The sequence below is a fragment of the Dermacentor andersoni genome, chromosome 1, assembly GCF_023375885.2.
Source record: "Dermacentor andersoni chromosome 1, qqDerAnde1_hic_scaffold, whole genome shotgun sequence".
Classification (NCBI taxonomy): Eukaryota; Metazoa; Arthropoda; class Arachnida; order Ixodida; family Ixodidae; genus Dermacentor; species Dermacentor andersoni.
The window spans coordinates 192558958-192581320 of NC_092814.1; the positions used below are offsets into that span (position 1 = coordinate 192558958).

General features: G+C 47.4%; 1 protein-coding gene across 1 annotated transcript in view; it reads right to left on the bottom strand.

The window, feature by feature from the left end:
- VAChT (Vesicular acetylcholine transporter) overlaps positions 1-22363 on the bottom strand; it is a 271655-nt gene that overhangs the window by 22475 nt on the left and 226817 nt on the right. The window contains exons 7-14 of the mRNA XM_050194793.3: positions 22017-22194; positions 20204-20415; positions 18729-18829; positions 15460-15615; positions 13011-13133; positions 9461-9599; positions 2819-2881; positions 653-787 (exon numbers count right to left, since the gene is read on the bottom strand). Coding sequence (XP_050050750.1) covers positions 653-787; positions 2819-2881; positions 9461-9599; positions 13011-13133; positions 15460-15615; positions 18729-18829; positions 20204-20415; positions 22017-22194 — 1107 coding nt within the window. The remainder of the gene's footprint in view (positions 1-652; positions 788-2818; positions 2882-9460; positions 9600-13010; positions 13134-15459; positions 15616-18728; positions 18830-20203; positions 20416-22016; positions 22195-22363) is intronic.

The following is a 22363-nucleotide window of genomic DNA, read 5'->3' on the forward strand; positions in this document are numbered from 1 at the left end:
AACTGACCGCACTTTTCTTGTGAATGTCAACAGTTTTCGTTGGCCGATTCCGAAGCCAGTGCAACCCATCACATCGGTAACGCATACGACCGTGCGGTGGTACCGGTAATACCGGTGGTACGGTACCAACGTGTGGTGGTATTGGTGATAAGGGGAGCGTTCTCGCGTTCTTCCCTCGTGACAGCTATAGCGTTCTGAGACGCTGTAGTTTGAGATGCTGCTCCTCTGGTAGCCGACGCTGCGACCACAAGCAGTCGCAGATGTTACATGGAGTTCCGGACTGGTACCGTGTGCGCTAAGCACGGAGGTAAGGGGAGCGCCACATAGCGCAACATAGTGCCCCAAGTAACGGCCTCCAAACGCATGCTAAACGCATTTCTTGATACCACCTAGGGTTGGTTCTTTTTTAGCAATCGTGGAGGTCTGATTGTTTAATTGGAATTGAAATAGTTAGAAATAGCTTTGCGTTATAGCGCCCCAGATCACGATAAGTCACATGCATGTACGTAACGGTTGATGTGCGCTAATCGATTCATCGCGGATGAAGGTGGTTCCGCGAGCAACCCAATAGCTGGCGTCTAAATTTTCGTCGTGCGTAACAAGCATTGCAGCCCCGTGACGCACGGCTATCGACGCGTGCGTGTTCTCATACCTGGCTCGTGGACAGTCTGAAGTGGAGGAAGTCGGCGTACGACTTGTCGTTGAAGATGGGCGCCGGCGTTTCATGCAGCCTGGCCATTTCCCGTAGTCCCAGTAGGTGGTTGTCCGGTCCTTCGCCGTTCACCGTCTGCGGCAAGTTTAACGCGCGACCGCCATTTTGAACCACCTTTGGCCTCTGTCACATAAATTAACGTGTACAGCAATCCGAGGCACAAGACAGCAGCTCATGAGGAATATGCAGCAATTTTAGGCACAAATATTATCTCCAAAGCTAGCATCCCAATTTTGGGAGCGTATGAACAGTGAAGGTAGCTGCGTAATTGAACATCGTAGTCTCAGAAAAGTTGATCCTGGTTCGAGGTAAAAACTGAAATAAGTTTTCTTCAAGAATGAGGTTTTGCTGCAAACAGTTACGCTCACGGCGAAGCTTGCCTGTTGACTGCCTTTGCACATACATTGACGCCAATAATGCTGCGGTAATTTGGATATATAAGCGACCAAGTATATGATGCGCTAGACCAAGGCTAAGTACAGATGGTAAAGACGTTGCGGAGCCAGCGCAGAGATTGCGTGAAAATCCAGTCTCGTAGAAACATAAAGACAGTGACCCGAGAGAGAGAGAGTGAGGGGACAGAGGAGGAGGAGGAGGAGGAGGAAATGCAGGGAGGTTAACTAGACTGAGTCCAGTTTTTTACCCTATACACGTGGGGTGAGGGATGGGGGAGTGACCCAAAACGTTTTTCACGAAGATTACTAACAGATAAAGAGGTGCTTTGTTTTGGTAAAACCCTTGAAAATGTGTCTTTAGTTGCGAGGGGGTTGATTGTCAAATGCTTTGGGCATATCTCACACGCAAGTTGTTCTTTCTTCTTTATGTAATGAACTGGGTGTGAAGTGAGCGTATCTATTACCCTAATTTTATCCGCCTTATCGGAGTGGATGCATTATCTTTTTCTATATATGGTTATGACTGACAAAAAATTGAGGCCCACGTATCCCCTTAATCTTCTCACTCAAGCTTACGTATACTAATTCCCCGTTGTAGATTAATTTTATTACGCGCTTCTTCTCTTCTAACCCTACATTAGGCGCCCAGCATTGTATGTAAAACGGTTCCTCAATATAATGCCACGCTGAGGTCCTGTTGGTCCATTTTGCCATCAACAGCTATTGGGGACCACAATCGCGTTGTCTTTCCTTATTCCGCGTTCCGATCAGTCGATTGATCACTGATCAAACATATCCGCTCACCACGAATGTGCTCGAATGAGTGCAGTGAGAATCGCATCGGTGTCCGACGCTATACGATAAATAGTGCACGTGAGACGCACCACATCCGTGTTGTGGGAAGAGATGGTTAGGATCAGAGTTGCGGACTGGAGTTTTCCATTACATTCCCACTCCATTCCGGAGAGTGTAACTCCCCGTAATTCCACTCTTTTTAACCCTTCGGAATAGCGAGGCTTGGACTATTCCCCTCCTGGAATGGCTGAAATAGTTCATTACATTACTTAGAATGCAGTAAATGCATGAGACGTTTTCTCTGTAATTGTTTTATACTTCTAGTCTAGTTTAGCCTAATTGGCAAATTTAGTTGTTTTGTAGTCTCGCTTAAAGTCAACATTTAGCGCTCCAGGACTATAGGTCCATTCCATTCCAACTCCATTCCGGAACCTTGGGCTCCCACTCCATTGTAAATACATTCAAGGTGTTTGAAAATGTGGAATGATTCCGGAATCTTTCCAACTCTTGAGTTGCGACTCTGCTACTCTGGTTAGGATAAATGTATTGGATAGAAAGCACGACGGCTGAAGTGGTCAAGGTACGGCACGCGTTCGTTTAATTCGTTTTGAGGTGGAAGAGCGTAACTTAACGATGATATGCGGTCATGATTTGGCAAATGGAGAAACGAGAAATACATAACAGGTACCGCCTTGAGAACGGTTCTGAGCTAATGATAACGAAATCATGAAAGTCGCTACAAAATTACAAACCGTGTTTCGGATCATGTTCACGGATCCCGGTGAAAATTGGTATCAGTGATCTTGTAGCCAATGCATGACGTGGAACGACGTCAGCACAACCGCCGACAAAAAAAAAAAATGCTTCTTTTCTGCGATCAGGTGAGAACGACACAATTAAAGCAAAATTCACTCACGTATGTTAGTATTTCAGTCCCTTTGGCCACTGCCTCCAGGAAGAGCTGGATCTTGTCTTCTTCCTGAGCGAAAAAAAATCATGATGACGAGGAACAGGTTCGCGTTTTTTTTTAGAGTAGGTATTCAATCTTATTTCGCAAGTCAGGCAAGCGCGTTTTTGTCGGCGCACACGCTAACTGCTCGGCGTGCTCCATGCGTTGTCGCATGTGACATGAGTACACCGGCTGCGGTTCTACAGGGTGATAATTTTTAAGTCTTACGCAAATTTTCCAAATCGCCTGTTGAAGATAACATAATTCTAGCACTCGGCCGGATTATTCAGAGAGGTGGACATTACATGCACGAGAAATTAAAACATAATCAACTAATTAACAAAAATCGCCAATTGACTTAATAATTAACTTACTTTACGGCACATATGGCAATTCACGAATTGCAGCCGGTGAGTTTTATTAGTTATTTATTTATTTATTTATTTATTGCAGGGCAGCTCTTAGGCGCCCGTTCCTGCGGCGAGCGTTGCCGGCGTAACCGAGCAAAACTGGTGTCATCCTCGAGGTTCATTTCAAGTGAATAGGTCTCGCAAACTCACCAGCTACAATTCGCAGATTGCAATATTTGCCGTAAAGTAATTAAGAAGTTCATTAGTGGTCTTTTGTTAATTAGTTGAATGTGTGTTTTGATTTCAAACGCCAGCAATGTCCATCTCTTTGAATGTTCGAGCTCAATGAATGGAATCATGCTATCTGCGACAGGCAATTTTGAAAAATTCCGTAAAACTTAAAAAAATGATCGCCCCCTAGTGTGCCGTCAGGTGAGCTGCTTCTCGTATGGGGAGACAGCACGAGTGCTGCACACTGCGAGCATTCTCAGGAACGGGCTCCGTTGACGCCGTTTTATGTATTTTCGTAAACTCTTCGTAAACGCAAACAAGTAAAATACAAAGTTCAATTACAGAACTGCCACTCGAATTACCATCTCGCCATCTTGTGTTGCAGCAAGATAAAGCTCTACATTATTATTGCAACGTTTGCATTTCTATGATGCTTTCTGGTTCATACAGTGTGATGCGTGCTCAAAAAGGGATGATGTGATTGTGGTTGATTAACATGCTTAATATATTGATATATTATTATGAATACAATGTGGATTATTAATATTTCTACGAGGCGCTGCAGTAGCGAACGATGATGCACCGACGCCAGCGGCCACGGTATCGGCGCTGTTTTGGCACAACGACAGCACGGTTGCGACCGGGTCATTGCGTACACTAGTCGTCTTCTGTTACCAGCCGAACGCAATTACTCGATCACCGAACGTGAATGCCTCGCCCTCGTTTGGGCAGTAAGTAAATGTCCCTACCTCTATGGACGGCCTTTCACGGTTTTCAACGATCACCACGCACTATGCTGGCTTTCGTCTTTAAAAGATCCAACTGGACGTCACGGTTGGTGGGCTCTACGGCTCCAAGAGTACTCTTACACAGTGGTGTATAAGACAGGCTGACTCCATGAGGACGCTGATCGCTTGTGACGTCATCCAGTAGACCGACCAGACCAGCCTGAAACCGGCGAGTCAACTTGCGTCCTCGGGCGTACTGCGTTTGGTGACATCGCCGATGAGCAACGACGCGACCTTCCCTGAGAGACATAATTCTCGGTCTGACGGGCCTGACAAGTTCCTCCTCTTCGCGCATGTTCGTGCTTCAAGATGGCATATTGTACCGCTATAACATGCATCTTGATGGCCCTGAACAGCGACTGGTCGTTCCCAAGCATATGCGCAGACTGCATTCGCACAGTTGCATGATGTCCCAGCCACTGGTCATCTAGGAGTCTCAAAGCCATATGACCTTGTTCGGCGTCATTTCTTTTGGCCCGGTATTTACCGTTCCGTTTGCCGTTACGTCGCCGCCTGTAAATCTTGTCAGTACCGTAAAAACCCAGCAGCCTTGACAGCTGGCCGTTGTCAACCCATTTAAATACCATATACGCCATTCTTTCAAGTTGATCTTCATCTAGTTGGTCCTTTTCCTCTATCGCTTAGTGGGAACGAGCAGATAGCAGTTGCTACGGACTACACCACCCGGTACGTGATCACACGGCCTCTCCCTACCAGTTGTTCAACCGACGTCGCTGACTTCCTTCTTGATGCATTGATACTTCACCATGGCGCTCCCCGACAACCCCTTACCGACCGGGGCTGCTACTTTCTCTCACAGGTTGTCCAGGACATCTTGCACACCAGCGCTACAAAGCACAAGTTTACAACGTTGTATCGCCCTCAGACCAGCGGCCTCACAGAGTGGCTCAATAGAACTATCAGAGAAGTGCTCGCTATGTACGTCTCCACCGACCACCGCGACTGGGACTCCGCTCTGCCATTTGTCACATTCGCCTACAATACGTACCGCCATGATTCTGCTGGGTTCTCTTCCATTTCTTTTCTTGTATGGACGAGACCCTATATTGCCGTTTGACACGATCCTCCCAACAGCTCTCGATACAACGTCAGAATATGCCCGAGATGCCGTATAGAGCCACCGAGGCACGTGAGCTTGCACGCCTGCGTCTGACCACTTCCCAAGAAAAGCAACGACGCATACATGACGCTCGTCACCGCGATGCCTACTTTAACCCTGGTGACATCGTACTTCTTTGGAAACTGGCAAGGCGATTTGGACTTTGTGAGAAGCTGATTTCGCCCTACTCAGGCCCATACTGTGTCTTCCGTCAAGTGACAGACGTGACCTACGAATTACAACCTCTCAATACCTCCACACCGCGATCCTCCTCTGATATCCTTCACGTCGCTCGACTGAAGCGATATCACTAAAACCTACCAAGCGCCGGGACAGCACCTTCGCCGCCGGGGGTCATGCTACGAGGCGCTGCAGTAGCGAACGATGATGAGAGGACTGATGAAGACGACGATTGCCGATAGACGCACGCACGGGCTCCACCTTGTATGCGTGTCTTCTGCCCGTTGTACATATCTCGTAAATATATTGCCAAGCATCGCTTCTCCCTGTAACAATATGATTAATTAATATTAGTCTGGGCGGGCAATCTGGGGCTGCGTAACTGAGAGCCAACCTGTCCAGGAATTTGGGACATCGACTACTAGCGCCATCTGTCGGCATCGCGTTGCCCCGGTAGCGCGTGCGGAGCAGTCGTATCACTCAATGATTCCCTTTTCGGGCGAGTTACAACCCTGGGAAACATCGTTTAAAAGATAACTACAGCGTGGCACTTCATGCAGTCAAATCGTTTCTCTGAAGTGACGTGTAGGGCATTCGCCCACTAAACGACATGTTTGGCTCGCCACGTTTATGCACCCATTTCTACTTCATAGGACCTCTTGTTATGATCGACCTGTCAGGTCAGAGAAGCATTGAAACGGGCTTCCCAATGTCAACATAATTGTCCTCTTCTCCGAAGCGGCGTCACCTTTTCCCCCGACTGACACAAAAGGAGGAGGAAAGAGAAAAGTAGAAGGCAGGGAGGTTAACCAGAATAACGTCCGGTTGGCTACCCTACACCGGGGGAATGGGAAAGGGGAAAACAAAGATCACAGGGAGAGAGAGGAGGGAAGGAAAGAAGGAAATTGCGGCGAGTTCGCTGACGCGTGTGGTCTTACAGAAATCGCGTTAATAGTCACAGATGGTCGCACAAACCCGTCGTCCTTAATAAACACAAAAGCGCCTTCACCGCTTTATGGGCCGACGGGCGATGGGGGCGGTGTTCTAGCAGTACCTGCACAGAAAGCGGCCGATTGTCCAGTTTTTGGAAAGCTTTGGCAAGTTCTTGTCTCTCTGAGGCATATCTTGGACAGTGGCACAGTAGGTGGTCGATGTTTTCTTCGGTGCCACAGACCTCGCAAGCTGCACTGTCAGTCATTCCAATTAATGTAGAGTATGCCTTTGTGAAGGCCACTCCTAACCAAAGGCGACAGAGAAGCGCAGCTTCACGTCGAGGAAGTCCGAGTGGAGGTCGGAGTTGCAGGGAGGGGTTTAGTCGATGCAGTCGCGTGAGTCGTAAGTTTGGTGAGTTCCACTCGGTCGCTGTGAGACTGCGTGCCAGGTGTCGAAGCTGCTTTGCAGCGTCAGTGAAAGGCGGGTCACAAGGTCAAGACGACGCCACCCTGTTCTCCACGACCTGACACAAAATAGAAGAATAAAGACAAACCGAAGGTCAAGACAGAGCCAACCCGTTCCCCAAGAGATTACACAAAGGATGGTCGACGAAATCACTAATACTTCCACAGGCTCCGGAAGAAGACGACAACGACAACACGACCGTCAAGGGTAATTCAAAGGGATCTCACCAGGCGCCATAACAAATTTTGGTTATACGCTGGGAGTTGTTACGTGTCCTCTAGGGAGCGTTGTGCCGCAAAAATTTGTCAAATCGGCTCACTACTAGCCGAGGTAGAAATATTTCAGTGCCGCGAACCAATGATTTCAGCAGGCGGGCTCCACTGCCAAGCAAGACGCTCTCTCCACTCGCCCCGGCGATTTGAAGATTGGTGTAAGAAAAGTAGGGAAAAGACAAAAAAAACGGAGACGTACAAAAGCAAAGTTCGCAATAGGGGATCAGAATGGTTGATTGTGGGAGTTGATAGCGGGCTTTTTCCTTTTTTTCTTTTTTAACGTAGGTAGGACATTAAGCAGTATAATAGCAATAGCTTGGTGGCGCAACCAAAGGGGACGCCCATAACATTCATCCATCCGTCGAGCCTTCGCAAGCGAAATTCCTTCCCTGCGTTCTCCCATACCAGACCTCGAGGATCGCGTGACGCAAACGTCACAGGCCCCGCCTTCATTTTTTTATCCTCTCTTTTTTTTCTGCCTGCGCTACGCATTTCCGCTGACTGCGCCGCGCGCGAGCTGTTGTCTCGTTCGCGCAGCGCACGATTTTGCGCGCTGTGCACAAGGGAACATGACTAGCGGTATAATTCAGCGCTACACGAATACTGAGGCAGAACAAGCGGATCGCAGAGCGTGATCGCGCGCTGAAACACGGTAGAAAATGACATAGTTTCGGTACCTGCGCACGTGATCGCATGACCGTGGGAACAAGCAGACGAAGCGGAAGTACCCATCTCTCTTGCTTCGGTGCGAAGTAAAACAAAAAACATGCAGACATTCCGTTTGTGTGTTTTATTATTTCTCTAAACTTCAATTCGTCAACGCAAGCAACAGATTGCACAGATAGCAGATGTTTTGAATAATTCTCGAAGTCACGTGTCACCACGATCGACGTCACACTGCGAACACGATTACGTAGGCGCAGAAGCCCGACTACGTCACCGTCCCTCTCCGGGCGGATTCTCCGCGAGTGAAGAGGAAAACGGCGTTCGGACTGAAATTGCTGGCCTTACCGCGGCGCGTAGCGATTTAATTCTTTGCAAACACGATCGTTGGCGCGCATTGTATGCTCTGCGCTTGTCAGCTCAAAGTAGGCAGACCTGGTGAGGGACCCTTTCAAGGCCGTGCAGGCTCCCGTGTTAATGAGAACCGCTCGAGACTCAGATGAGAGTCACATCCATGTAGCAATGAAGTGAATAGGATATTTTCTACTGTTTTTCATCATAACGATGCCCAGCTTTGTCGTTGGTTGCTGATTCCTGCGGCGAAGACCCAACTCACCCGGTCGAGATTTTAACAGTCTCCCTTTGGGTACCCATTGAAACCATATTGAAATATTGCAGTGCGAACGCGTAATTGCGATTCTCGATGGCGCTCGCTCCGGGTGTGGCAGTAAGGCATCACTAAATGTGAGACAATGCGTGGCGTATTGACACCGTTTGACTGAGCTGACAGGACCTGTATATTTAGAGCGCAGCTTTTAGGCGCCCGTTCCTGGATTGAGCGTCGGCGTCCCTCGGCGTAACCACGCGAACCCGCTCGTGCCACTGCTTGCGCGTTCGTCGTCGTCTTCCGCAGCCGGCTCCCATGCCGCTCATCGGGCCAGCGTTCCCATGCTGCGAAGGCGCCGACGGCACTGGCGCACTGCCAATCCGTGCGATGATTTCGGTCTCAAATTCTTTGCCTCAATATACAACGAAATGCAAACTCGTGTGTAGCTGCGCTCAAATTTCGCATTATGGAGCATCGTAGTCGTCTGACATTTTTTTCTTCTACTCATTATTCTTGAGCAGTGAAATTGGCATTTTTTCAATGCACTGAACTGGCAACTTCAACTACATGTGCCGACCTGCTCGTGTGGCCAATAATGAGATGTGTATTGTGTCTGCAACCAGCGCTAGAGAGCAGAAATATGTGCTCGGTGTTTAGCTATAAGGTCGCTAATCGAAAACCCGCCCTTCCTCTTCCTCACTTTGGAGGAATATATATGAATAAGAAACACAGGAACTAATATTTGCAAAGGAAAATCTTCGATCCCGTGCTGCGAAAGCGCATTCATCGCTCAATCGTGCCTGTAAAATTATTGTCACGCACTGCACGATGATAAAACATAAATAAACCCGCAATATCAAGCGCGTATCGCTGTCGGTGCTGCTATAGCGCACAATACCGACGGAGGTCGCCATCGCTTTATTAAGAGAACGCACATGTTTTAGACGCCGTGAGACGCACTCTGAAACATCGTCGAAGCTTCGCGCGTGTCGTAGCTTACCGTGGCTGGCACGGCGTCGCACATGGCCTGCACCCAGGCGAGCGCCTGCGCTGTGGCGGCACGGATGTTGTCCACGCGGCCCAGATAGAACTTGCGTAGGGACGCGCTCTCGTACGTCGACACCAGTTTGCGGTGCACCCTGCGGGTTAGACAGGGCACGGGTGCTTGCGTTAAGGTAAACGCGGTTCTCTAAACTTATCGCTCCATCTCTGGAAACGACAAGCGCACAACAGACCGTCAAAATCAAAACGTGCGCACGGGACGTTTATATTTCCTGTATGGAGGCTACTTAACATAACAAAGCAGAGCCTGCTCGTGCGACCAATCCACATTAGCGAAGCCGCCGCGCTATGCGTTGTTTTATCGCGCAAGGCAATCAGGCTAGTGCAGCAAGTTTGCAATTTACAAACATTTAGCGGGAGCCGAAGCGTAATGAAATTGGTCTCGCACTTTATTCCTTGCGGCTGAAAAAGTTATTTTTGATGTACAAGGCGAGCAAGCTTTGCCAACCGTACGCATATTTTTTGTACACGTATGTGAAAACATTCAAGATTCAAAGCGTCACAAGTTCCCAGGGAACCAGAAATGCGACTAGCATCTCTATGCGTCTCTGTGGGAAGCACGTTGGTTCAAGGATGCTTTACGATATTTTACGCGTAATATATTTCATACCCATCGCAGTGTCTCAGTGGTTGTGGCATTTCGCTGCTAAGCGCGAAGTCGCGGATATGATTCTCTGCAACGGCAGCCGCATTTCGATGGCAGTGAATTGCAAGAACGCCCATGTACTTAGGTTTAGGCACACGATAAAGAACCACTGGTGGTCGAAATCGGAGCCTTCGACTACAGCGTCCCTCACAGCCTGTGTGTTGCCTGAGAACGGTAAACCAGAAGAGGATGTAAAAAGACATTGCTGGAATGGCAGTCGCCATATGGCTTCGTGTACCAGCAGAGATGAAGCCACAGCTTGCCCATACTTCACCTTTGAAAGAAGATAGCGACAGCTCAAGTTCGCTCATAGCCCAATTGATTGTTAGTGTATATGCATCGTTAATTGGAAAACAAAAAACTCGTTGTTTCGGCCTAAAATATTATCGTTGATTGCATATATAGATGCTTCATTCCCCCCATGAAGCACAGATGTATTAACTAGAGCAGTGTCCCGGGGGTTCGCAAGTCCGGCATTTGCAAACGTGCTGACGATCTGATCAGACACTATAATCAGTGTGTTCTACAAATCGCGTGCAAATTCTTTCTTTCCTAGCTTATAGTGGCAACGGAGACAAAATTTCCGAAATGATGAGGACTCTCAACCGAGAGCATGAGCCCAAGTAATAGAACGACTGCAAGTTGGTCAAGTCAGAACAAATTCATTGTAAACGATGCGCAAAAGGATGTATTCCTTGCTTTTGTCCCCGATTTCGTACGCATCATTTATTACGAGTTCAAGTAACACTGACACATTTAGGATAGATGTAGCAAAAAGGGTTATTGCATTTCTTGCTGCCTTTCAAGCCGGTAAAACACGCCTGCCCGTGAAAAAAAACCTCGCAATTCCGGCTGGTGAAAGAGGGGCGTGCGTAGGCAGAAATCCCACGACTTTGTTAGCTGCTCATTTACCGAAGTAAGAGCTCAGGAAAGACACTCGCAGTAACTTCTGGGGCTCGCAGGCGTGAATAACTCTCGAAGATAGTTGCTATTGTCATATTTGTACTTTCAGAGGAGATGAAGATGGTTATCGTCCGTGGAATTTTATGAACACCACGCAAACCCCAAATAAGCAATCGTCGTTGGAAGCTGTCTCGCGCGTTTCGACCGATGATGGCGGCTGCACGATTTTGTGTACTTAAGGACTTATGTGCTAAAGAATTTTTGTAGGACAGTTGCACTGGTTACCCGACCGGAGCGAAAGAGCCAAAGGTGATTAGGCGAGCTCGCTCGCGTGAGATACATGGACCACTATATTGTAGCGATGCCTTTTCCGATGCTATTCCTTCTTTGCGCTTTTCGCGCTTCATCAGTGGTCAGAGTGACGCTACGCCCGCGTTATCAATGGGTTCAGCCGCGTGGGAACGATGGATGATAAAAGGGAGTAGAATCGAGCGGAAGGCATCGCCATAAAATCGCGGCCTTGGTATTCAGAGCTGAAGAACCAGCTCTCTGCCGATTATTTTCCTGATCTTGATATTTATAACAAAGTGTATTTACATTGTTGCGGATAACGTGTGAACAAAACACCACACACTTTGGTGCATATAAACGTTTCACGACGCTTGTTTGCTTTGCTTCCTGATAAAATGTTTTGCGTGAATGTTGTTGTTGCCCATGCAGGGTAGCATTGAAAAGTGGCAAAATCATCTGAGTAGTTCTTTTTTTAAAGAACAGCCGCATACTTGACACACACATAATCCGAAAGCATCCCTCCACGGTACCGTTTGTTCTCATGCAGATAATTTAACATTCGTGCTCTTGTGAATATTGTGCACGCTCTCTATTAATCCATGCGCTGCACTGAGCGCTTTTGCGGGGGCTGTTTTATTCTGGTGTCTATAGAAAGGCTTGTTATAGTTTGTGCCCTGTCGTGCATGACTCCTCAATCCTCAAGGGTGGCTGAGCAGGCATATTGGTAATGTTGCTTCTTTCGTTGGCGGCGCGACGATTTACAGGGTAAGTACGTAAAAGAAGTGCCATAGCGTGGTATTTATGCTTGGTTTATGTGCGCAATAAAAATTGTAAATCAGCGCTCTTTTCTGTAAGCTGTCTTACCATGTAGATCGTCGCGCTGCTAAACAAAGACTCATAATCCTACTTTAATGCTATATGCCAGGTGAAATACTGTGTCCGCCCGCACCATATGTCGACACATTCGTCTTATTTGTGTTTATATATATAAAAAAGTGATCCTGACTTACCATTGTTCTTGCTATTTCTTCGATTTTTTTAAAAAAAACTTGCACTTGAAGGTACCATTCATCCAGTTATATTAACTTGTCAAGTGATTAATATATTTAAAGACACAAGTTTATTGTATGCCAAACGCCATGTTGGTCAAACAGTTTCAGCGCTTATATTTTGTGAAATATTACGAACATGAAAGTAATTGGCCCTTACACAACTGTTGTCAGCGTTTAAAATTCGTCGGCTCCTTATCAGGAGTATAGCCCTGCATCATAGCTGCCTAGAATTCTTACATCTTTATATTTCATGTGGTAATATAGTTTCATGCAATATTATACGACACGTACTGATGATTTCTGTACAAACTTCCGATAAAGGCAGCAGATGTCATCGAAAAGGCAATCTGTAACATGAAAAAGAATTGTTGGCTTAACATTCGCCTAAATACTTCTATTTGTCGAGCTTTCGCTCTTGTTTCAGGCATACTGTAGCTGTGATGAAAAATAAAATAAAAATAAGCGCAGGCGAATTTCCTAGGATGGTCACATTGTCGTGTTCTTCATGCTTATGTGCTCACAATTATAATTTTTCAGACTTGTTGTTGATTGCCCGTACGGGTACCAGTAGTTAAGATGGTAAGTGGCAAACTTACTTGTAATATGTGAGCTGCAGAGCCAGCTGTATGTACACATCTGGACTGATGCGTTGCTCTTTGATGAAGTTCTTTCCGTAGTTGGGAAAATGCACAATGTACAGGTCGACATCTTCGGCCAAGCTGCAAAACACATTGCAAAGGTGTCATCGCTGAACAGCTTCTACGTTTCGGTAGCTCACATTTTCTAGCCTCCTCTTATTAGATTTGAAACTCGCTGTTCAGGGGCGTGCGCAGTGGCATCGCGAACTCCTATTCCGTGCAACAGAGAGCAAGTGTCGGCCACTTTGTTCATTATAGCTCGAAAAGAACGCACAACACGTGGAACCCGGCGCTCGGAGCGCTGTTGTCAATTTGTTTCGCTCTCCAGTCACCGCATACCATTCCGCCAATACGACCTATGTATCTAAAATGCTGTACGAGTCCGGGCCAGAAATTTCGTAACGAGTGGAAGAGTAGTGGCTCGGTATTACTAACATCAAGACAGTGACGAAAACAATGGGATTCTCGTGCAAAGCTTCAGCGTTATCATGACACGACCGTCGCCCAAAGCCGGAACATTACTATGACCACGATGGGAAGTCTTTCTAGTAGGTCATTTTAAACTGTTTTCATTTCACGCCGTACAACGATGACTTGAGGATTGGTGCCAATTTTTTAGTATACCAGTCGTATATGTTGCGCTGATGAAATGCTTGGCGTGTACGTTGTTGCTACCACCGCGCAGCTACTGGTGCATCATGCTGCTAGCACATAGTTATTTTTTTACACGAAGTAACAACACCCGTTATCAAAGACGAAAGTCAAATGCCGGTTTGAAGCGGCCTTGAAGCGCTCCTGTTGGGTCCCTCCAGTGTCTCTGTTCCTTCAAAATTGTTCCTCGCTCAGGATGGCATTTTCGCTTGGACCAAAAATGGAACCCACAACAGACTAGTTTCCTTGTGTGGGAGAATCAAGCAAATTCAGCAGCGCACCAACAAAAAACCCAGAATAAAGCGCCCGATGATTGCACATGGCTGGTTGAATCGAGCGTTCGACGTGGCGCACTGAGCTCCACCGAGAGCTTAATAGTGAAAAACCTGAACGCTCGGAGCTGTTGCGTCGCGTCATGTGTACCACATTCTTTCGTGACAAAGCAGGCATGCACGAGACGACGAAAGCAACGAACGCTGCTGCTCATTTTCTAATGCGTCCTTGGGTTGCGTGAACAGTCAACCTGCTAGCATGGCGTCATGCACTCAGCTGACGTGATCAGTGCTTTCTGGCTAAGGCTCTAGTAAATAAACTTAAAAACATACCGGCGCATAACGTAGCGTACGTGGACGCCGCTTGCGGCATCAACCACCGTCGCCATCGACGGTGGTTGATGGCGACGGGTGCGTTAAGATAGCGTGCTCCACGTGCACGAGGGACGCCTTATACAGCCGAGGAGGTTGCAGTAGCGCTCGCTTGTGCGGGTACAAAAGCGGGAGTAATATTATGCGATAACAAATTAGCTATCCAAAATTTTAACAAAGGGAGAATCTCGGAAAAAGCCCTCCACATTCTACTCAAAAACCCTCCCAGGAGGGACATAACTTTTATTTGGGTACCGGCCCATGAAGAAGTCCCAGGCAACGAAGCCGCTCACGAGCTCGCCTGAGCACTCTACCACCGGGCAACTCTAGAGCACCCAGTTCCAGGGATAAAACATAGCATGATCACGCACAGGGAAATTGTCGATCATTACAAAGCCGAAAGAGGAATCTTTCCGCCTCCGCATCGGTCTCTCTCTCTGGAGGACGCTCGCATTTGGCGACCCCTCCAGGGAAACAATTATACATCACCACATTGGATCTACTTAACACAGACGAGGGACTATAACGACGCCCTCTGCGAAATTTGTAAGCAAAAAGGTACGCTAGACCATATAATATGGGAGTGTGCTGGCTCCCCAGGGGCCAAGGAAGACATTGACAGTAGAGAAGCCCGGGAGGCCTTGCTCCAGAGCGAGGCTGAAGACGACCAGCGTCGAGCAATCCGCCTGGCCGTTGAGGCCGTGAAGACTCACCGTCCTCAACGCGCGGGGACTGCTTCGTCCTCCCCCCCTACCTACGTGTAGATTAAGAGGCGGGCACCCCAGCTCGGTGGAATAATAAAGTTTTCAATCAATCAATCAATCAATCAATCAATCAATCAATCAATCAATCAATCAATCAATCAATCAATCAATCTGACTTTTGATACAAGAGGCATTGGTCCGCTCCAGTACCAACCAGCTCGCTCAAACAAACGAGAGAAAGGCGGGATTTCCATAAACTGCAGTTCCGGTGAAGGATATTTGCGCGATTCTGAATGCGAAAGGTAGGAGCAACTGCATTTTCTTTTCTTTTTTTTTTTGCTAAGTTTTCTATGTGACAGACGTATGGGAAAATGCATGGGTGAACAACGGGGAAGGAGCGTGACCCACGTGTTGATGGCCTTGATGGCGTCCTGGAGAGCCTTGAGCACGTCTTCACCAAGGTCCCAGCTGAGTCGCGACACAGGGTACTGGGCGCACAGGGAGCTCGTTCGAATCGAGGGTGACCCAGGAGGAGGTGTTTGTTGCTGCTGTTGGTACTGCTGCCTGGCGAGAGGAGCAGACCACACTTGTGTGAGAAATATGCTGGTGTCGCTAAGACTACAAACGGGCGGGATCAAGAATGTTTTTTCCCTACGGATTGTTTTGATGGATATTTAGTTTCGAGCTAGTTTGTCAATGACAGCGAATTAGACTGAGACAGAGGCATGCTTTAATGGGTGCTGGCGATGCTTGACTGTCCATACGCCCAGCATGGTACTCCAGATGAGAAGTGTGACGCATGAAATGACCCACTCATACACGGTGGCCTCGCGGACAAAGGTGGGGCAAAAGCACCAGCACATGGTAACTACAAACTGACATTCCACTTCACTTTACTCCTTGGTGGAGTAGCAGAACTTCCATGTTCCTTTCTCCGCTTTTACTCTCATTAAACATTATTCTGACTGTCAGTATCCGCAAACTTCTATGGGCAATTCAGGCCTACTTTGTTCTTTTTCTTTGCTCCTTTTCTTTCGCCATTTAGTCCTTCGCTCCGCCCTCAGCAGTGTAGCCAACGCACAATCGTCGGACAGCCCGTCGCGAGCTAAAATTGCAGCTCCGGACTCGGATGATTTTGGCTATTGCTCCAGAGAACAGGTCCATGTTAGGACATATACGGCTGAACTATAACAGAAAAGGAAGGGAAGACTACGATTTGGATAGGCGTGGAAACATGCGTCTTGCGTACATATTTGCAGCTTTTAAGGGAAGTTGTTTTTTGTCCCCATTCAGAACTTAGGTTGGGGCATGTGAGGTACATTATGATGAAATAATAATAATAATAATAATAATAATAATAATAATAATAATAATAATAATAATAATAATAATAATAATAATAACTTCATGCAGATCAATATACAAGACTGGTATGCGACAACGTCTGAATCCTTAGCCATAGATTAGTCAATATTTTAGGTATTGCATTTTACCTACAACTTTTACTTATGCATCTTGTAGAGCTGCGCTGCGCTGAATCTTGTTGTGGTGAATTGAACTTCTTTGTAAATGACTCAACTCAGTAAATCTACTAAAGTTCCTAAGGATCATTTAGTGATAGTACCAAGCAGTTACTTTCAATTAAAATGCCTACTTTTTGATTTGGTCAGAGCAGCACGCGTGTTATAGATACGCGGTCATAAAAGTGCTCTTTTTTTATATGGGATTATCAATAATTGGTAATTTCACGCACTTTCAAGGGACTGTGTGTCTGTCGGGTTGGGTCTCTAATCGTCTTCCCACCGACCTGGGTCAATGGGTAGTCCGTGGGGCTCATGTTTAAGAAAGTTGCAAGCAGAGCAAAAAGATGAATACAAAGGGCAGAGAAAACAGACCTGGTCTCATAGGTACAGCAACGAGCTGCTGTGCTGAGAGGACACGGTTGTAAACTAACCATCGGACCAACTTTGGCCACTGGGTATATGCCCCTGGGTATGTGTCGCACTTCACTGAACCTCCTCCTTCGATGGAGGCGAAATGCAAAGACGCCCGTGTCCCGTGCATTGGGGGCACGTTAGTCCCTCACTACACCGTGCCTCATAATGAAATCATGGTTTTCGCACGTAAAACCCCTATATTCAATTCAATTCAATTCAATTCAATGAAACTCTTTCAGGCACACTTGGGTAACTGGATAAGTGCCTATGGGTATGTGCCGCTCTTCCAAGACCTCTTTGACGCCAACTTGGGCCACTGGTTAGTGCCGCTTTTCAATGAAAAAAAAAATTATTTCTCGGGTGCAGGGCAGATTTGATCTCCCAGTTCTAAATAAACGTGGCTTCTGCAGTAAGACATGGCGCTACGTTGATTGGATGCTAATCGCATTACCATACAGCTCCCGATACAGCTTTCTGTTGCTCGATACGTGTTACATAAAGGTGTTTTTTTTCGAGCGTGAAACAAACCCGCGAATGCACGCAAAATGCCTCGAGCGGCCAATCACGCAACTGTTTTGCATGTATTCGTGGGCTTCTTTCACGATTGGAAAAACGCTTTTATGGAACACGTATTGAGCAATAGAAAGCTGTATCGGGAGCTGTATGGTAATGCGATTAGCATCCAATCAACGTAGCGCCATGTCTTACTGCAGAAGCCACGTTTATTTAGAACTGGGAGATCAAATCTCCCAGTTCTCCGTATCTCCGTATCTCCGTATCTCCAAGCGACGGAAAACAGCATTACCTTGGTTCTGTCCAGCTATGGGGCATTTACATGCTTTTGAATCTTTTTGCATGATAGTTGGGACACCCTGTATATTGAGACAATCTTGTCTGAATATGTATTCACTCAAGCGCTACGCATTTATTTCGCGGCGGCGGCGCTAGAGGGCGCAGCGTGTTCATCGGGAAGCACAAGACAGGAACCCGGATGCATGCACGCCTCATACGGGATGCGTTTAGGTGGTGGTAATACAGCGTGTAATACGGCATTGCTTGAATGCTAATTGCAATAAGGTCGACATTCATCGTCAGAGGCTTTCTGCCGGAATTTCTTGTTCGTCAATAAACGCCTTCATTGAGTCGTCGTCATGCGTTAATGCCCATGACCGATCTTGGCAAGCGAGTCTCACGACAAAGTGGGCCCACACCGGAGGCAGCATATACCGTATAAAGCCGAAGCAAAGGAAGTCGCAGAATGACCACTACCAATTCTAAATAAACGTGGCTTCTGCAGTAAGACATGGTGCTACGTTGCTTGGATGCCAATCGCATTACCATCGACAGCTATCGTGAGATGGGTTCTGCCAAATTTTTTCTTAACCATGATCACATGAGACGGACGCTGGGAGCATGTCAGAGTTTTCTATGCACGGAAAATTGAGTTGACAAAATAACGACAAGATTTAAATATCAGCGCTACCTTTTTGGTGCTATTACTGTCCACAGTACAGCTAGTTTAACACTACACACCTGGGGCACGAATTAACAAAGCTTTCCATTCTCAAAATATTTTTACCGTTGGCCCTCCGCCTTTGCTAATATGCCCAACATTGCGATTGTCTGGCATCTACTCTCACTAACGCTTCTAGCTTAAAAAATTTTTATGACTACGAACTCTGATTTCTTTTCTTCTTTGTAAACACTTGCAATAGCGAAGTTACATGCTTGCACACTCACATGTGCTGAAGGAACTCTTCAGAGAATCTGAGAACGGTGATTCCTTCCGAGGCCGAGTGCTCGCAGATGATGCCGTTGATTCCGTCACGGCTGACGACTATCTGGCAACCGGTAAGCGGAAGGTCGAGCAGGAGAGAGAAAAAAAGCAGAATGAGCGATGTTGACAGCGGCAGACAGCTGCTTCTTATGCTCACAGCAAAACGAAAATCCGCGCTTTATTACTGAATCTGCATCGGACATAGTAGCCAAGAGTATAGTGAATGAGGCACTGTAGTTCTTTCGACACATCTGAAATGCCTCCTGTGCAGTTTATCGCTTTCATTGCAAGCCACTGCTCGTCGGTCATCCTTGAACGACGCTCCTACGCAGCCGCCATGCTCAGATGATTACGAGCCGCCTTCCCTTCGGCCGTCGCACGCTTCTTGGAAGCCATGCACGCTGCAATGACAAAGTGAATGCAGCTGCAGGTGCTCCGCGCCCGATTTGCCTGTCTCGCGGAGGCAAACTTCGCCGTTTGAATATGCTGCCGCCACTCCTCGCCGCGTTCCGCTCTTCACCTCGGTACCCTCCCCATTGGGAAGGAATCGCCAACGAACAGCACCAGTAATCGTCGTTGAGACACTACCTTATGCATGTATCGCTGCAAAGGCGTATCAACATACGCATGCACACATGCACAGAGACGCACGCACACGTACTCTAGCATGTGTGATGGAGGAGGATGAAAAGGAAGGAAGGAAAGGTAGGGAGGTCAACCAGACGCACGTCTGGTTTGCTACCCTACACAGAGGAAGGGGTTTAAGGGAACAAAGGAGAGGGAGGGAAGAAAGCACTATCGGTGTGAGTACATGCGGATGTCCATAACTTCACGCCTATAACAGACCATTTTCTGGGACTAAGATTCTCGGACCATGGCCCCATGCGTCGCAGGCTTACAAAGCGACGCGGGCACTGCTACATTACATGAAAGCGACTAGCCTCAGTGACCGATTATAGCATGTGTGATAATCTCTGGACGAACTGGTGGGCTAGTTGGTTATACATGTCAAATCGAACACAGCACACAATAAATCGACAGGGACTGACAGAGTAACGACAGCGCAAAGCGCTGTTGCGAACAGACTCGGTTGCGAACAGACTAGGTTGGGTTGTAATTTTCCAGAAATGAGGTGGAGTCACTGTTCGCACCTGGTGCACTTCCGATTGTTTTGAATATGAAGCGACATTTTGGGTGCACTGACAGCATACAGACACGGAGCATCACGGCGATTTGCCCAAGTGATCGCGGTTAAGGGCTACTACGTGATGTGCAAGCTATTGCCTGCAATGGTCATTGTTTACATGTGACGTTGGCGTGTTATTTCACTTGGCAATGTCCAGCCACCCCTGATCACGTGGACATACTTTAACGCTAGAGGATATATAGAGGCTTAAGAAAGTAAGAAATTAAGAAGGAATCCTAATGGGTCGTTTACCTGCATAAACTTGTCGTACCAACGATTGGCGGCGTTGCCATCTGCCACCGAGCCTCCATGTAGCAGGTGGGCCGCCTGCGTTCCCAGGTCGAGCGTCACAGACTCGCGGCGCAGACTGGCGTAATGGCGCCGCAAGCTGCTTAGCGGCCGGTCCAGGCATACCACCAATAGGCACGTCTCTAGGCTCTGCAGCGAGCTCTGGTTCACGTTACCTGCACCACCAGCGACAGCCACAACGTGGTGAGTTCCTTCGAAGCGACGCACTGTTTTCGCTCTAGCGTCCAAGGGGGAGCAAGGCACAAACTCTCACGTCGTCATCATGTATGTTTGCGGCACTGTCTTTGATCAAGACGCCGATGGTATGAACGAGTTGGGGTATTTGAAGTTCCCATTCTGATCGTCTCAAGACAATGTTTATGTTGTACTTGCATGCAAATGCTCATATTGACATAGCTTCTTAAATAAAGAAGTTACTGGGAGAGAAAAAAAGAAAGAAGCCCGGAGTTTATTGCTGCAAAATTCAATCGAAGTGCTACAGCCGATAGACGCACGTGTTCTCGCGTGTGGTATTAATCACCGTTGCTGGTGCTGCGCCCTATTTATCATATGGCTATTTTCACTAACGTTCGATATTCACTGTGCACTCCGTGCGTGGCCGCCACGGGACATAAGAATCTCTTAGCGCATGAAGGCACTCGGTGTCCTGAGTCCTGATGAGGCAGTCAATTGGACACCTGTCTTCTATAATTAAGATGACCCATGGTCTTAGCAAGTAAACAGTGCTTAGGCTGGCAAGGGTGTAAATGGGACCAAGTTAAGCACTGACTTCCTGAAATTTTATTAGCAGTGTTGAATTTACAGCCTAATGAAACAGTCCCCATCAGGAGACATTTTTATAATAAAAAGCAGTAACCAAAGACTAAAGAACATATACTAAAACCTTGCAGCATCAAGATCACCTGCCGCGTGATGTACGTACCTTCCTTCGAGAAAGCTGTAGTTCTTAGGCCGAGATGGCTATGGATGGCTTGATGACGCATACGCCATATATGACTGCGCCATTTGTACTGCTTCATTTAGCATCTCTATCCCCACCTTTTTTATTCAGCATAGCTGTATGAAAACAATTTACAATGGCCTAATAGTATGAATGAGGGAATAAGGAGAAAATGTCAATAGAAATCCACGCGTAAATGCTTCGCTAGCATTCTTTTGCTACAAACGTGGTAGGGAAAGACAGGTGCGCAAACGCAACGTGAAACAGTGAGAGGCCACAACAAAAGACCTCCCAGAAGCAAAACAAAAAAAGAGCCAAGACAAGTCAAAACAGGAGATGGCCCGTGACCGCATCCACTTCAGTGAATGTACAGTTTACTGCACTTACGCAGCATTTTCGTGCGCTTTCTACTGACCGAAACCGCATGCACACGGATGGCTCTTTCACTCAGACCAGCCTCACCGGCGCAATGGTTATTCCATCATGATCGATCAGCATCAAGTACAGGATTTCTCGCGTCACAACATTGACAGGTTCGGAGCCTGCTGCCCTGCGAGGCGCCGTTGATTTTATTAACCGACAATCGGCTTATCGGTGGGCAGTATTCGGTAACTCAATGGCGCCCTGCAGTGTCTTTTCTCAGCAATTCGTCGCGAGTCGTGGGAACAAGTCGAATCGGAGGTACGAGAGACGGACCACCAAGCGAGAGAGGAACACCTGAATTAAGCATCGCATGTTCAATCCGCGTGTTCGAAAGATGTTCCCGAACTGCATGGTTACTGTTGTGGACACCAGAACAGAAATTCATGCACTCACTGCGTGCCAGCTTGACGTAAATGCCAGCCCACGTGCGCCTCTGTTCGGTAGTGAAGGCGCCTACGGAAGGCTGCCTCTCGGAGGGGTCTTTTGCTTGTTGCTTGATGCTGAGCAGCTGTCGCGTCAGCGCCTCCACATCCAACGGGCCTTGGTCGAGGGGAATGCGCAGCTTGAAGAACTGCGTACAATTAATTTTTGAGCCAATAAAGATAACTAACACTTTCGATTTCAAATCACCATTGGCTGGCTGTAAACAGGTAATGCGTACTGTTGGTATATAGTCATCCTGAGTCAAATACGGATAAAAATACCAATGATGCACTGCATACTTTTATAGAAAAAAGTTA